Source organism: Anopheles gambiae, chromosome 2 (genome assembly GCF_943734735.2).
Source record: "Anopheles gambiae chromosome 2, idAnoGambNW_F1_1, whole genome shotgun sequence".
NCBI lineage: Eukaryota > Metazoa > Arthropoda > Insecta > Diptera > Culicidae > Anopheles > Anopheles gambiae.
In genome coordinates, this window is record NC_064601.1 from 59,882,627 (window position 1) to 59,897,611 (window position 14,985).

The following is a 14,985-nucleotide window of genomic DNA, read 5'->3' on the forward strand; positions in this document are numbered from 1 at the left end:
TGTTTACATTTTTCAATAATAAATTTGAATGATTTTTATGTTATTTTTGATATGAATAACTAGTATATTACTTGTTGAATCTTCCCCCTGCAGATGGATGTCCATTTAAACTATGAAAATGCTTCATTTTCGAGTTGATAAGATAGGCTTATTGCAGTGCATCATGACAGGTCTATAAGACATCGAACAGCTGACAGAGCACCTTTCGAACAGAGTCGTGTTTGTTTGTCTCGTTCGATTGGTCCCAGAGCGCCGCCTAACTTGACCTGATATCGTTACGGTACTTGACCTGAACTCATTAATACACCTTGGGTGTGTTTGGTAGCGGCCTCAACCTATTCACCATGATTGTGATGGCCCCTCATTTCACATAAAACTTTGGTCATGTCATCATCTTGATGTGCATGCGCAGCTGTTCTTCTGTTTTTGTGGTTTTGCATTTTAGCGACGAATTTTTCCATTCGCATTGGATCAATAATTCGTGGTTAAATTGTTTAGATAAGAAAGTTGGTTGTACTTCTGATTATGGAATAATCTATATTCATAAGTTACTGGTTTGTACAGTCTCGATTCAATTGTTAAAACTGGGTGTAGGTTTCAACATCAGATTATTTGTAAATTGTTTTAGCACTCTTTCTAGACTCACTGGAGAGGATTTAGAGAAACATACCAAAGTAAACTTAATTTCACCGTCGTTCGATTATTACGTACACCAGGTTGGCTAGACTATTTTCACAATGGCAATGGTGAGATTTATTTTGCATGTAAAATATTTGTAATTGAATTATCCTACGTTAAAATCTCAAATCTTTTTTTATTAGATTATGAAAGCAGCAAAATGTCCCACCGATGAGCTGTCGCTGAAGAACAGAGCTATAGTCAACGCAGGCGACTTTCCCGCTGATGTCAAGTAAGATTATAAAAAAAATCTGATAATTTCATTTATTGCATTCGTTTAGACCAGTAATCTAAAACGCTTTGAGTGAACATCACCTTTTCTGGGATATTTAATGTAAGCTGCTATTCATTGACAACTTAAACATAATCATTTAACTCTCTTAACACGTTCAGCTCGGTGCTGATTTTCATCAACTTTCCGTTGCGCCGGCATGTAGAATGTTAGTGGATGATTTTGAACCTAAAATGTATGCTGCCAAATTGAGTTTTTTTTGCTATAATTTCAATTCTACCCTGTTCATCAACATTGTTGTGCATGGGATGAGGTTTTTATCGACCACAATAATTCTTAGAAAACTATTATTTTATCTGCGCACCACTGCTGTACATGTAGGTGGAGTACGGTTGTGTGTAATGTTTGTTGTTTCCCTAGCAAAAGACCAATGGGAAGCCCCTTCCATCGGCATACGGGAAAATCACTGGCAGGCCCTTTGGCCTGCCATCGGGCCGAACGTGTTTAATAGCTTTTCACCGATGAACATGAGTACGTTGCTGAGCGAGTGGATCATTAACATTTTCAGCTATTTCAAAAGGGTTTGACCTTTAAGTAGGCAACCGGATACACGGGTATTTTTTTCATCTTTAATCAGCAATAACTTTTGATTCATTGCTTGTATTGACTTAGAATTTTCAATAGCCTCCCAACTATTGATTTCCCATTATTTGGCGCATATATTGTAATTTTAAAAAAGCAGTAAGTTTTTTTTTATTTTAAACTTTACAACTTTACAAAGATTACTATTCCAGCTCGTTGCGGCAAGGTCATTTCTAGCCGACGTCATAAAAAATGTTGTTAGGTTTGAAATGTCTTGAAAGAGTTTGGAATTCAGGTGTCCGAGTTATTGAAGGTATTTTACAATTACAGTGGAACCTATCATAACGAGTTGTTCACAAAACAAACAAATCAAAATGCTATGTATTTCTGGTGCTTTTTACGGTACGGATGTGAAATCAAGACCATGATCTATAAACGTTAAGTATTTCTGTGATTTTGATTATCGCTCAAGCAAATAACAGCTTTGATGCTAAGTAATCACTTCATATAATTACGTACACGTAACGTATAATAATTACATTGATTGTTTACGTTTCGTTTGGCTTGAATTTGACAGATGGCGCTACGCACTGTGGTGAACGAAATTAAAAAAAATTGGAGTGCATTATCAAACGCTAATTTGTCAGTGAATAAAACGAGTTATGAGTTAAACGACACATCATTTTAAAGCTTAACTCTTCTTCTTTCTGTTTTTGTGCATAACATGTGTCAAAATGTGTTAAATAATGTAGAAAACATAGGAAAACGTTCATCTCGATAGGGCTGTCGAAATTGACCGTCTCGTGTACGACCAAAAAACTCAACGTAACCGTACAACCGCCTATCCGGGTAGGCCATGCATTTTGTATGGAAGAATGATGTTTTTCGTGGTTAAAAGCGTATATCTTTTGAATTACTTGTTAGATTTGAACGAAAACTGTCTTATAGGCTCGTCACAATGTATTATACATTTTATACAAATCCATTCGCGGGCTGGATTTAATGTTGAGGCGGGCCGCATTTGGCTCACCTGCCGTACTTTGCCGACCGCTGGTTTAGAAGCTTCAGGAATGAAGTAATGGTAAAGATTGACTGTCTTAATTGCCATTAAAGACCGAATTGTCTCAATGATAGTAATCATTATTCAGATAGAATAAATTACAGCTTTGCACTGCTTGAACATTTTTTTGGTGCATGAATTCTAAATTAGGCAAACATATTTTAAAATATGAATGATTCCTTGACAATAGCCGGCATCGCGAATAAATGAACACGTTTTAACAGTCGTTTAAAGTTTATTTTGGTTTAACTGAGTTCATTTGTTGTTCATTCCTGTTAAAATAAACGATCGTCAAGACAGTTAATGACTGCTCGATATCGCATATAGGCAAACACGGGGAAAAAATTCGAGCAGTATAATTAACCCAAGTGACATTTTCGAGCAGATTGTTAGCGTTTTTCGAGTTGCTGGAAGCTTAAACAGCAGGCTTAAAATTGGCTTAAAGAGCAAGCGATATTGCAGAGTTTAAGCTTATTATAACAGTTGAAACGTCAGTGTGAAGCGTTTTTTCTGGTGCCATTTTGAGAATTGTCATCACGTTGTGCACAAGCTACCGGCCCAAAACGAAACATGCGTACTTTTCAATCCATATTAAACAACAAGTTTATTATAAAACACTCTTTCACGTTGTTTTGTTATTTTCCCTGCGTTTCTCCGCTATTCTGATGCTCCTGGATAGATCGTTTATTTCTTTTTACTCAGTGTTTTGGCTGTTTGAACACCGAGGACGAAACTGCAAGCTTCTTGTTTGTCCGGCTTCTACCGAAGTTCTGACATAAACTTCAACGCTTCAACACATCGTTGTTCACTCACACACCCATGTTTTCAAGCGTTCATATGAGGCAATGGGTTAAATCGAGCTGTTCACGAGGAGTTTAAGCTAAAAATGTAGAACAGTTGTCACCTGGGAAACGACTGTTAATTTGTATCGCATACGCTCTTGACAGTCGTTTGTTTAACGACGGCATAGGACCTATCGTTAAAATTAACAAATGAACTCAATGCGTTTGCGATGCCTAATCCTAGCAATTTTTAACGACTCTGGTTAATTTTTAACAACTGTTAATTTTAAACCATTTCTTTCGCGATGCCAGCTAATGTGTTTTCTTTACGTGCGTAAAACCCATCGAGATTCATTTCATACAACCGATAGCTTTGACTCGACTTTCTACCATTCTGTTGTTTGTTACCTTCTTCTTTTTATTTGGTACAACAATTGTTATCGGTCAAGACGCTCTCACATACATATCATTTAAAGTTGGTGTCCTTTCTGAACAAAAAGAGATCGCGCTCTCTCCCACGACTTGGCCGTGTGGTTTTGTTTACAGAGAATTTAACTTTCGCCCACGCGCTCTAAAAATATCCACACCATATTCGGGATTCACCTTTCCTGCACCGCTTTATCCTCAATCAGCTGTTCGGTAACCTGCGAAAACAAACACTACTCACCAGGACATGATTCTCACCAACACTATCACATCACCACAGCCGACTACTTCTTACTCGATCTCTACCGCGGTTATTCAAACAAACGCTGCATCAACAACAGAACCGCAAATAAATATTGATGGCAACTCTTCCGCATCACCTTTTTTACACAAACAATAACGTGTCCGCGCCGACACGATGTTTCACTAAAGGATCCATTCTATATCTTCTATCAAAATGCTAGAGGTTTACGTACTAAAAATACCGAATGCTTTACCAGTACAGCTATTTCCAAGTGGGATGTGATCGTTCTTACCGAAACCTGGCTCACCGATAGTTACCCATCTTCTCTATTGTTTGACAGCCACCGCTACAATACCTTCCGATTGGATCGCTCTGCCATAAAATAGTGACAAATGTATTGGTGGAGGAGTTCTCATTGCCACGAATATCAAATATGCGGCTTCGCTGTGCACTACTAACACATCATCAATTGAGTGTCTTTGTGTGCGTGTAAAAGTTTTGGATGTTTCCCTAGTCATCGGCTCATTCTACCTCCCTCCTGACCAAGATGCCAACCCCGATGTTATAAATACTTTCTGTACTACGCTACATGAAACTAGGGAAAAATATAAAGACGATCATTTGATTAATCTCGGAGATTTCAATCAACCCAATCTTAAATGGATTACTCGCAACGATTTTCCTTCGCTTGACTTCAGCAACTCCCGCATACATCCTACCTGCCAAATTCTCCTCGACGAAATTAATTTGGCCGGCCTTCAGCAAGTTAATTCAATCACCAACTGTAACAATACTATACTTGATTTAATTTTTGCGGATGACCAGACCGTTGAACGATTGAGCCCATTAGAACTGAGTTTAGAATCTATAGTTGAACCTGATCCACATCACCCTGCTCTACTTACCAGCTTCATGGTTCCGCAACAGAATTTGTCGTCTTCTGAGTCCCCAGAACGGAGATAATTGAACTTTAGACGTACAAAATTTGATGAATTAACAATAGCGCTAACTCAAACCAATTGGGAATTATTAAAGTCTAACCACGATATCAACGATAGCGTGTTAAGCTTCACAAATCATCTAAAAGGATTATTCGAACAGTTTGTTCCCTGCTTTAATCCTCCATCGAAACCACCGTGGGCTAGTAACGCGTCGCCAAACGCCGGAGAACTAATGCCCAACAAAAACTGCGCAGTCTTCGAAACAGCACCAACCAAGCAAACTTTGCTCGCGGTGCTCGGATTTACAAACAGTTAAACCGTTTTGCGTATGCTGACTACGTTAGAAAGATCGAATTCATATTCAAAAAGGATCCACTTGCATTCTGGAAATTCATACGAAATAAGAAATCCTGCGACCGTCTTCCAGCTGTAATGAACTTCAAGGGAAACATCATTTCGGGTGTAGATGACCTCTGCAAAGGTTTTGCAGAACATTTCGCTTCCGTGTACACCTGCAATTCTTCGAAACCTCTCAACCTATCTTCAGCACTTTCCGCAATCAACGACGCAGTTGACTTATCCGCATCTATTATCAGTGAAGATGAGGTCGATGCTGCCATATCGCAACTGAAGCTTTCGTATGCCTCTGGGCCGGACAACATTCCCAGTGCAAATCTTATTCACTGTAAGGCTGCTCTTTTGCCTATTCTGACTCAACTTTTCAACAAATCCTTACAGTCGAAATGCTTCCCGCAAATATGGAAATCTTCTTACATGTTTCCTGTCTTTAAAAAAGGAGATAAATCTGATATTTGCAATTTTCGCGGAATTTCTATGTTATGTGCTTGTAGTAAGCTGTTTGAAAAAGTTATGTTCCGCCACATGTCCTACGCTTTCCTGCCTGTTATATCTGTTATGCAACACGGCTTCATGCTTAAACGTTCGATTGAAACTAACCTGCTTCATTTGCTTCAATTTTGCTACTCCAGTATTGACAAGGGCCTCCAGGTTGATGTCATTTATACCGACTTCTGCGCTGCCCTTGACAAGGTCAACCACTACTTATTGCTTGCTAAATTATTAAAATATGGTGTACACTCAAATTTTTTAGCATGGTTAGAAAGCTACCTAACGAACCGTTGCATTAATGTAAAAATTGGAAAAACTTTTTCTGACCCTTTCTGTAACTTTTCTGGTGTTCCACAAGGAAGCATATTGGGGCCATTATTATTTATTATATTTATTAACGATATTGTGTTTGCTGTTCCCAACGTCAATGTTTTACTATATGCAGACGATCTTAAGATGTTCCTTGCTGTTGAAAATTCAAATTACTGCGAAATACTTCAAGATTCCGTAAACCATTTTTTGACGTGGTGCCATGATAACGAAATGTTTGTGAATGTACAAAAATGTAACTGCATTACTTTCTCTAAGAAAAGGATTCCAATAACTTTTAAGTACAAAATAGGTCAAGACAGTGTGCCGCGGTCATCTGTAGTTCGTGATTTAGGAATAATGTTAGACAGTAAACTTATATTATCGTGCCATTTCCACACAATCGTCTCAAAAGCATTAAATACGTTGGGTTTTTTTCTACGTGCTTCTTCCGATTTTAAAGATCCTTTCTTTCTTAAATCGTTATACTGTGCCCTAGTCCGTCCTATACTAGAATTTGCTTGCGTTGTTTGGTTTCCAAACCCAGTGACCTATATAGACATGATAGAAAAGGTTGAGAAAAAGGTGACACGCGCTATGTTTTATCGTCTTCCTTGGTCAAACCAAATGCCACGCCCCCCGTACCATGTCAGGTGTCAGTTATTTGGTCTCGAAACTTTAGGACACAGGAGAAAGAATGCTCAATGTATTTTCATGCATAAATTATTAAATGGGCTTATTGATGCACCTGAAATTTTAAATCTGATCAGCTTTTCTGCACCTACTAGGGATCTTAGAAGCAGGTCTTTAATCAGGATCCCTGTGTGTCAGCTACAATAGACTTGAATCATCTGCAGATTTTCATATCCCTGTTTCTCGCCTTCGTCAGATGTAAAGGGCTAGTGTTATTTATGTTTAAGTTGTTTACTAATTAAGAATTTGTATCTGTTATTTAGGCCTATTGCCCGATGACGTAAATAAATAAATAAATAATAATAAATTGTACCACTAGTGGGCTTGGCTTTCAGAGACTTACTGATTACACACTGTTATAGCTAGCGCGGATTTTGCGTTTCGCGTGGATTTTGCGTTTCGCGCGGAGTTTGCGTTTAGCGCGGATTTCGCCCGTTTTTATTCCTTATTGGCTCGGATTTTGAGTAAATGATTTTTTTTTAAATCGTCATTATTTTTACTTCTGTGTCAAACACCTTACAAGTTTCTACAATTACAATCACTTTTTATTGTACTTTAATCGTGTGCATGAGAACAGTTTTGTCGCGGTATACCGGAGTATTAAGATAGAGAACTTATCCGTTCGGATGCTCCTATTTATACCTTCTCTCTCTCTCGCTCACGCTCGCGCGCCTATTCCTTCTCGCGCACCTGTCCTTTCTCACGCACCTACGCACTCTCGCGGGGCTATGCATTTCTCGCGCTCATTATGCGTGTCCTGCCCGACTCTCTCGTTATCTTCTAAGCTCTCTAACTATCTACTTGAGACCCTAATTAACCCTTAACATCGCAGACCTCAAGTGATGAGAAAAGCTGTCCTTTCCAATTCACTTAATTTGTACAGGCGAACACCACACACCCAAGAATCGAAATCGATAAACTTCTCGCTCGAACAATTGTTACATTAACATATTGGACAAAAAAAAAATCACAAACAGAGGACGATGAGTTTAATTTAGCTCCAACTTTTATTCTGATACTCAAAGTGAAACTGGACGGCAGTCATAGTATCAATGGCAAAATGAGAAAGCTGGGTTTATTTGAATGAAATACGATTATTAAATACAATTTGAATGCCAAAATACTAAATACAGAGGATTCAAAATCCGGCCAAGATCATGTTCTTCCATCTGTAATCCGCTTTTCTTTGCACAGATGATTTTCCCCTGGGGAAAATGTTTGAAGCGCCTTAAGCTGCTAAACTTCTTTAAGACCACCTTGTCATGATAAGCAAGGCTGGCCCAAAAGTCTACCATAGCCTTGAGCGCAAAATAAACAGCACGGTGATTCGTGAAAGAGAATTCCAGTTCGTTGATACAGAGTAGTGTTGGGTCATACGATTCATTTCATGACCCGACCCGGAGTCGGGTGCGAGCCAGCCTGAATCGATTCCGACCCGTGGGTGCAGCGGGTGCGCTAGGTCGGAGTTGGAATCAAATCCGACCCGCGGGTGCAATGAGTTCGGGTCGACCCGAAAGATCAGTAGGTGCGAGAAAGCATAAGCGACTCCGACCCGTTGGTGCAACGAGTTCGGGTCGGATTGAACCTATTTTGACTCGACCCGACCCGAACTCTCTGCCCCAACGGGTCGGAGTCGCTTATGCTTTCTCGCACCTACCGGAGTCGTTGCACCTACTGAACCTACTTGTACCTTTCTGGTCGACCCGAACAACTCCGGGTCGCTTACGGATGGCTCCGACCCGTTAGGTTCGGGTCGACCCGCCCATCACTAATACAGAGTCATAAACAATGCTGTCTAGTTTGAAATGCATTGCAATCAGTAAACTATTGTCGTAAAGGACTAGCTTGACTAAAATGATCAGATGCCGCGGGCCAGGAGAATGCAGTTTTTGGTCATTTTTGCACCAAATACATCATACAATTTTTGAAACAAAGTTATTGGTTCATGATACGACAATGGCAATGTAGGCAATGAAATTCGGTTATATTGTAGATTTTCTGTGGGGTACATTGCTCTTACTCGTCAGTGTAATTTAGATTTTGACTAGCGTGTCTTGTGGCGGCTAACCGAAGCATTTTATCAAACAATTGGGAGCCGCTTCAAAAAAAAACATTATTTTCCATGTTTTTTACTGAAACTGGACTCGAAAAGCATTATAATTAGCGGGTATCGCGAAAGAAATGGTTTAAAATTAACAGTTGTTAAAAATTAGCCAGAGTCGCTAAAAATTGCTAGAATTAGGCATCGCGAACGCATTGAGTTCATTTGTTAATTTTAACGATAGGTCATATGCCGCCGTTAAACAAACGACTGTCAAGAGCGTATGCGATACAAATTAACAGTCGTTTAATTATACTGCTCGAATTTTTTCCCCGTGTTTGCCTATATGCGATATCGAGCAGTTGTTAACTGTCTTGACGATCGTTTATTTTAGTAATGGGCGGGTCGACCCGAACCTATCGGGTCGGAGCCATCAGTAAGCGACCCGGAGTTGTTCGGGTCGACCCGAAAGGTACAAGTAGGTTCAGTGGGTGCAACGACTCCGGTAGGTGCGAGAAAGCATAAGCGACTCCGACCCGTTGGTGCAGCGAGTTCGGGTCGGGTCGGGTCGGATTGAACCTATCTTGACTCGACCCGACCCGAACTGCACCAACGGGTCGGAGTCGCTTATGCTTTCTCGCACCTACTGATCTTTCGGGTCGACCCGAACTCATTGCACCCGCGGGTCGGATTTGATTCCGACTCCGACCTAGCGCACCCGCTGCACCCACGGGTCGGAATCGATTCCGACTGGCTTGCACCCGACTCCGGGTCGGGTCGTGAAATGAATCGTATGACCCAACACTAGTTTATTTTAACAGGAATGAACAACAATTGAACTCAGTTAAACCAAAATTAACTTTAATCCGATTAAACCAAATTTGAGATCCGGCACAACCAAGGACTGTGTAGGAACGAAGTCCTATTACAGGGTTTTCCAATTGAGTTTAGACTAGCCGCATACTTTTTTTGAATAGTCGCAATAGATTCTTGACTAGCATCCTCTATTTTTGATTACGAGCAATGGATTATTGACTAGGAGCAATTGATTTCAGCAGACCGGTTGCTGGCGCGGAGTGACCAGATTGTTTTTAGAGGTTATCGGTAGGAAATCTAAAGCAAATTCGGTAATTTTCAGTAAAAACAACATTTTATTCACTCATAAATTTTATTCAATTCCAATTTTATGGTTAAACGATCAATACTTAGAAAAATATTTGATTTTTGGTTAGAAAAACTGAGTTTTAGTGTGCTCAATTGTAAACCGATATTTGATCGAAAATCGATAGAACTATAAATGGTCACTCTGAAAAACTTGCTTAATCTAGCTTTTGGTTAGGTTATGCCTGTGGGTTCACTACTGCATATTTCAATTCAGCCGTTAAGTGCTTTTGTGTTGTATTGTGCCTTCATAAAATCAAAACAATAGCACCAAAAACCTATCAGATAAAATATATCTTATTTTGTGGATGATATATAGCAGTAAAACAAACGCTTTAAACTAATGAGCGGATGAAATTAGATTTTATCCACAGATTATTATTCAAGCCGATCTGTCACACCGGGTGCTATAAACGCGACGCTCTTAGGCTGTCATGCAGGGACCTGCTGAAATCAATTGCTCCTAGTCAATAATCCATTGCTCGTAATCAAAAATAGAGGATGCTAGTCAAGAATCTATTGCGACTATTCAAAAAAAGTATGCGGCAAGTCTAAACTCAATTGGAAAACCCTGTATATAAAACGATTTGACAAAGAACCAAAAGCTCGTTACAAGCAGTTTGACATCAAAGAGTACTTTTCGATTCAAATTTTAATTATGAATTATTAATAATCAATCGTCCAGACTGAATTGCAAGAAAATGTATATTAAATTGATATGGAATGGAATTGAGAGTATTGTGAGAAAAACTCACGAATTTTCTCGGTTTCTTTCCTAATAGCATATAAAAATGTGTCGGTTGTGAATTCAAATGTGACACGTTAAAATGTCCTTTTGCTACTGTATTTATTTATTTATTTATTTATTTATTTATTTATTTAAATACAATTATCTGCCTCAGAGGGCTAAATATAGGGAAACTTACTGACTAAACTTAAAATTAATGATAACAAACAAATACTTAAATCTAACTAGACAAACATATACTAGACAGCAAGCAATTTGTAACACAGGCAACACAAGTAAGATGAAAGATTTAGGATGGGGAAACAAAAAGGGAGTCAAAGAACTGAAGGAAAAGGGGGCGAAGGGATTGAGGGGAGATTTGTAAAATCAAACACACCAGAGGCACTGTTGAAGCGATGGAGGGATCGAAAAAACGGATCAATGGTGCCATAAAGCGTTCTTCTCGACGGGATTTGAAGGAAATCGCGGCGTCGAAGAAAGTGAGCAGGCGCGTACAGCGGTATTCTGTTAAGTAGTGAAGGACAATCAATCTCGTTCCGAAGCAAACCGCTGATAAGCAAAGCTTGAGAAGCAGAGCGACGATCGTGCAGGGTCATCAAACCAAGCATACTACACCGGACTTCATAAGGGGGAAGAGAAGCACCCGATTGCCCTAAAAGACGCCTAATGGCAATACGGGTGAATCTGCGTTGAACGCTTTCAACCCTTTCAATCCATACCGAGCTGACTCCACACAATATTAGCGTATTCTAAAATAGGGCGGACTAAGCTACAGAAAAGGTCTTTAAGGCATATAGGGTCACGCACATCTTTTGCCATAGCACAAATCATTCCTAGTACATTGGCATGGTTAAAGGTGCGCTCAACATGTTGATTGAATGATAGCTTTGCATTAAGGAGAACCCCAAGATCACGAATGACATTAACACGATTTACAGGGTTTCCCACGATTTATTGGTTGGTTCCCTTCAATTTTTGGTGAGTTCCCATATTTTTTGGGTGCGTTCTTACGATTTTTTGGCCGTTTCCCAGAATTGTTTGGTCAAATTGTATTGATATCCAATCGGAAAATACCAATAAATTATGAGAACGAACCAAAATTCTATGGAATACGATCAAAAAATCGTGGGAACGCACCAAAAAATCATGGGAACTGTCCAATAAATCGTGGGAAAATCTGTAATACAACAGAGTAAAATAAAAGAAAGTAAATAAAAAGTAAAGGTCTCAAGACACTACCCTGGGGTGGTACACCCGACGAAAAATGAAACTCATAAGAAAACCCGTCATTCAATTTAACACAGCAAAACCAATTCGATAGAAATGATAGTAGCCATTCAAGAAAGAAATGAGAGAAACCAAGTTTCTTGAATTTAGCAATGAGCAGAGAATGGGGGATTTTATCAAACGCAGCTTTAAAATCACTATACACAGCATCAACCTGCAAGCCTGAGTCCATATTTGAGAGTGCTGAGGAAACAAATTCCATAAGATTAGTAGTGGTGGAGCGGCCAGCCATAAAGCCATGTTGATTTGGAATGATCCACGATTTAACCATTTCCATAAGAGGTAAACGAATCACAGATTCAAAGACTTTGCTGAACGCAGATAAAATAGATATGCCACGATAATTAGAGATACAACCACGATCACCCTTTTTAAAAACTGGCCTAATCCATGCTTGTTTCCAAATATTCGGAAAAGTAGCCGTGGAGAAAGAGAGATTAAAAAGGAAAGAAACAGGAAGGGATAGTGCTTCACGACAATGAAAGAGTAAAGCAGCAGGAATACCATCAGGACCCGGCACTGAGGATGGTTTAAGGTTACCTAACGCACGTAAAACAGAAGCAGTGCTTACAGAAACAAATTCAACATTCAGGACATTGAGAGGGGTGAATGAAAGACTGGCCTCAAAGCTTGCAGAGTTATTTAAACCATTTTCATAGACACACGAAAAATGATCAGCAAAAAGCGAACGAAGGTCATTCGGGCACGTAGCAAGCACATCACCAAATGACATACTAGTAGGGAGGCCATTATTGTTTCTCATAGAGTTTATGTAATTCCAAAACGCTCGAGGATTTGAACGGAAACGAGATTGAAGACGCAAAACATATAATTTATGGCGATATCTGTTATATGATCTGTAAGCGGATGCTACATATTTAAATAACCTACGCGTGTACGGTGAACGCCAAGTCCGGTAAGCACGTGTGTCCCGATTTCGATCCCTAAGCAGAGAGCGCAGATGGCGGTCGGACCATGGAGGGGAAGGAGGTGGTCTGAAGGGAGGAGAACAGGAGTTTAAGGAAGTGATAAGGATAGCATTGAACTGTGTTACAGCCTCATTGATGGACGTACATTCAAACAAAAATGACCAATCAATAGAGGAAAAAATTACACACAGCCTAGCATAGTCAGCCTTCTTATAATTATAAATAGGACTAAGATTAACACTTTGCGCAGAAACAGGTAAGTTGGCAGTGGATAGATATTCAGCCATTTGGGTAGTGCAAAAAAAAATGGACGCATCTGGGTAAGAGAAAATTAGAGTTGTTATAGATTAAGAAAGGTGAATGAAAAGGCGATAAATTTCCCATGCCAGAAATCGAAGACATTCTCGACAGCTTGGGTAAATCCCAATACTTCACAATACTTGATTTTAGGTCTGGATTTCACCAGATTGAAATGCACCCCGATTATCGTGAAAAAACGGCATTCTCTACTAATTATGGCCATTTTCAATTCACTAGAATGCCATTTGGGCTAAAAAATGCACCGGCCACATTTCAACGAGCGATGAATAACATCCTATCGAATCTCATTGGTAGAGTTAGCTACGTTTACTTGGACAATATCGTCATCATAGGAAACAGTTTAGAATCACATTTGGAAAATATTTCAACAGTATTTGCACGATTATCACAATTTAACCTTAAAATTCAATTAGACAAATGTGAATTTTTAAGAAGGGAAACTAAATTCCTTGGCCACATCATTTCCCCTGAAGGCATAAAACCTAATCCAGATAAATATAAAAAAATATTAGAATGGCCATTACCTACAAACGAAAAACAAATACGACAATTTCTTGGAATGTCCGGGTATTATCGCCGCTTCATTAAAGATTATTCTAAAATATCAAAACCTCTTACTAAATATTTAAAAAAGGATCAGATTATAAATACCACAGACCCAGAATACATAGAATCATTCAGCAAATTTAAAAAAAAATAATAGCCTCTGCGATACTTGCGTATCCTGATTTCTCTTTACCCTTTATACTCACTACTGACGCAAGTAATTTTGCCGTAGGTGCAGTACTCTCCCAGATCCAAAACAAACTCGAATAGCCAATCGCGTTTGCTTGTCGAACACTGAATAGAGCAGAGAGTAATTATTCTACCATCGAGAAAAAAGCTCTAGCAATCATTAGGGCGATTCGAAATTACAAACCTTACAGGGTTTTCAATGATATTATTGACGTGTTCAGCGAGTTGTTGATTCGTTCGGGCATATAATTGACTCTTTCAGCGAGATATTGATTTGTTCGGAAGCAGGCGTTGACAAGTTCGGCGATACTATAGAGCTGTCACTTTCGTACCCCTTGGACTGCAGCTTGGATCATTCTCATCAGAAGGTAAACAAACGGTTTTCGTAAAAATATGTTTGTTTTAACTAATTCATGAATTAAACAGCTTGGGAAATGATTATTAGCTACTTTTAGGACTTTTCAGAATGAAAAATTGAACCCTGCGGCACAGTGTGTAAACAAAACAAATGACAACATTACAGAATTGCTGAACTTGTCAACGCCTGCTTACGAACAATTCAATATCTCGCTGAAAGTGTCAATTATATGCCCGAACGAATCAACAACTCGCTGAACATGTCAATAATATCATTGAAAACCCTGTATCTTTTCGGAAATCATCCTTCATCAATTCTTCATTCAACCATTTATCAAAACATGCATGAAAAATAATAGAATTCTAAATTGGAGGTTAGAGTTAGAGAATTATCAATATTCTGTAGTATATAGTGTAAGGGAAAGCTAATGTAGTTGCAGATGCTCTAAGCAGAAAAACTGAACTTCCCAGTGAGAATAACGCACAAAACATAAATATTACAGAAACAGTTCATTCAGCAGATACATCAGACTATTTTTTTGAAAGGCCCGTGAATTATTACCACAATCAAATAATATTCGAGCAATGCGATCAAGATCAGGATTTAATA

General features: G+C 39.1%; 1 protein-coding gene across 4 annotated transcripts in view; it reads left to right on the forward strand.

Annotated features, from left to right (window-relative positions):
* Positions 1 to 276: 276 nt before the first annotated feature.
* Positions 277 to 14,985, forward strand: part of LOC1268587 (vesicle-fusing ATPase 1) — a 45,115-nt gene continuing 30,406 nt past the window's right edge. The window contains exons 1-3 of one of the 4 annotated variants that reach the window (XM_061650903.1): positions 277 to 554; positions 629 to 746; positions 822 to 910. In XM_061650903.1, the coding sequence (XP_061506887.1) occupies positions 738 to 746; positions 822 to 910 (98 nt within the window). In that variant the 5' untranslated portion in view covers positions 277 to 554; positions 629 to 737. Of the gene's footprint in view, positions 559 to 628; positions 747 to 821; positions 911 to 14,985 lie in introns of all 4 variants that reach the window. The other 3 variants (XM_061650904.1, XM_061650905.1, XM_061650906.1) reach the window with 3 other exon arrangements.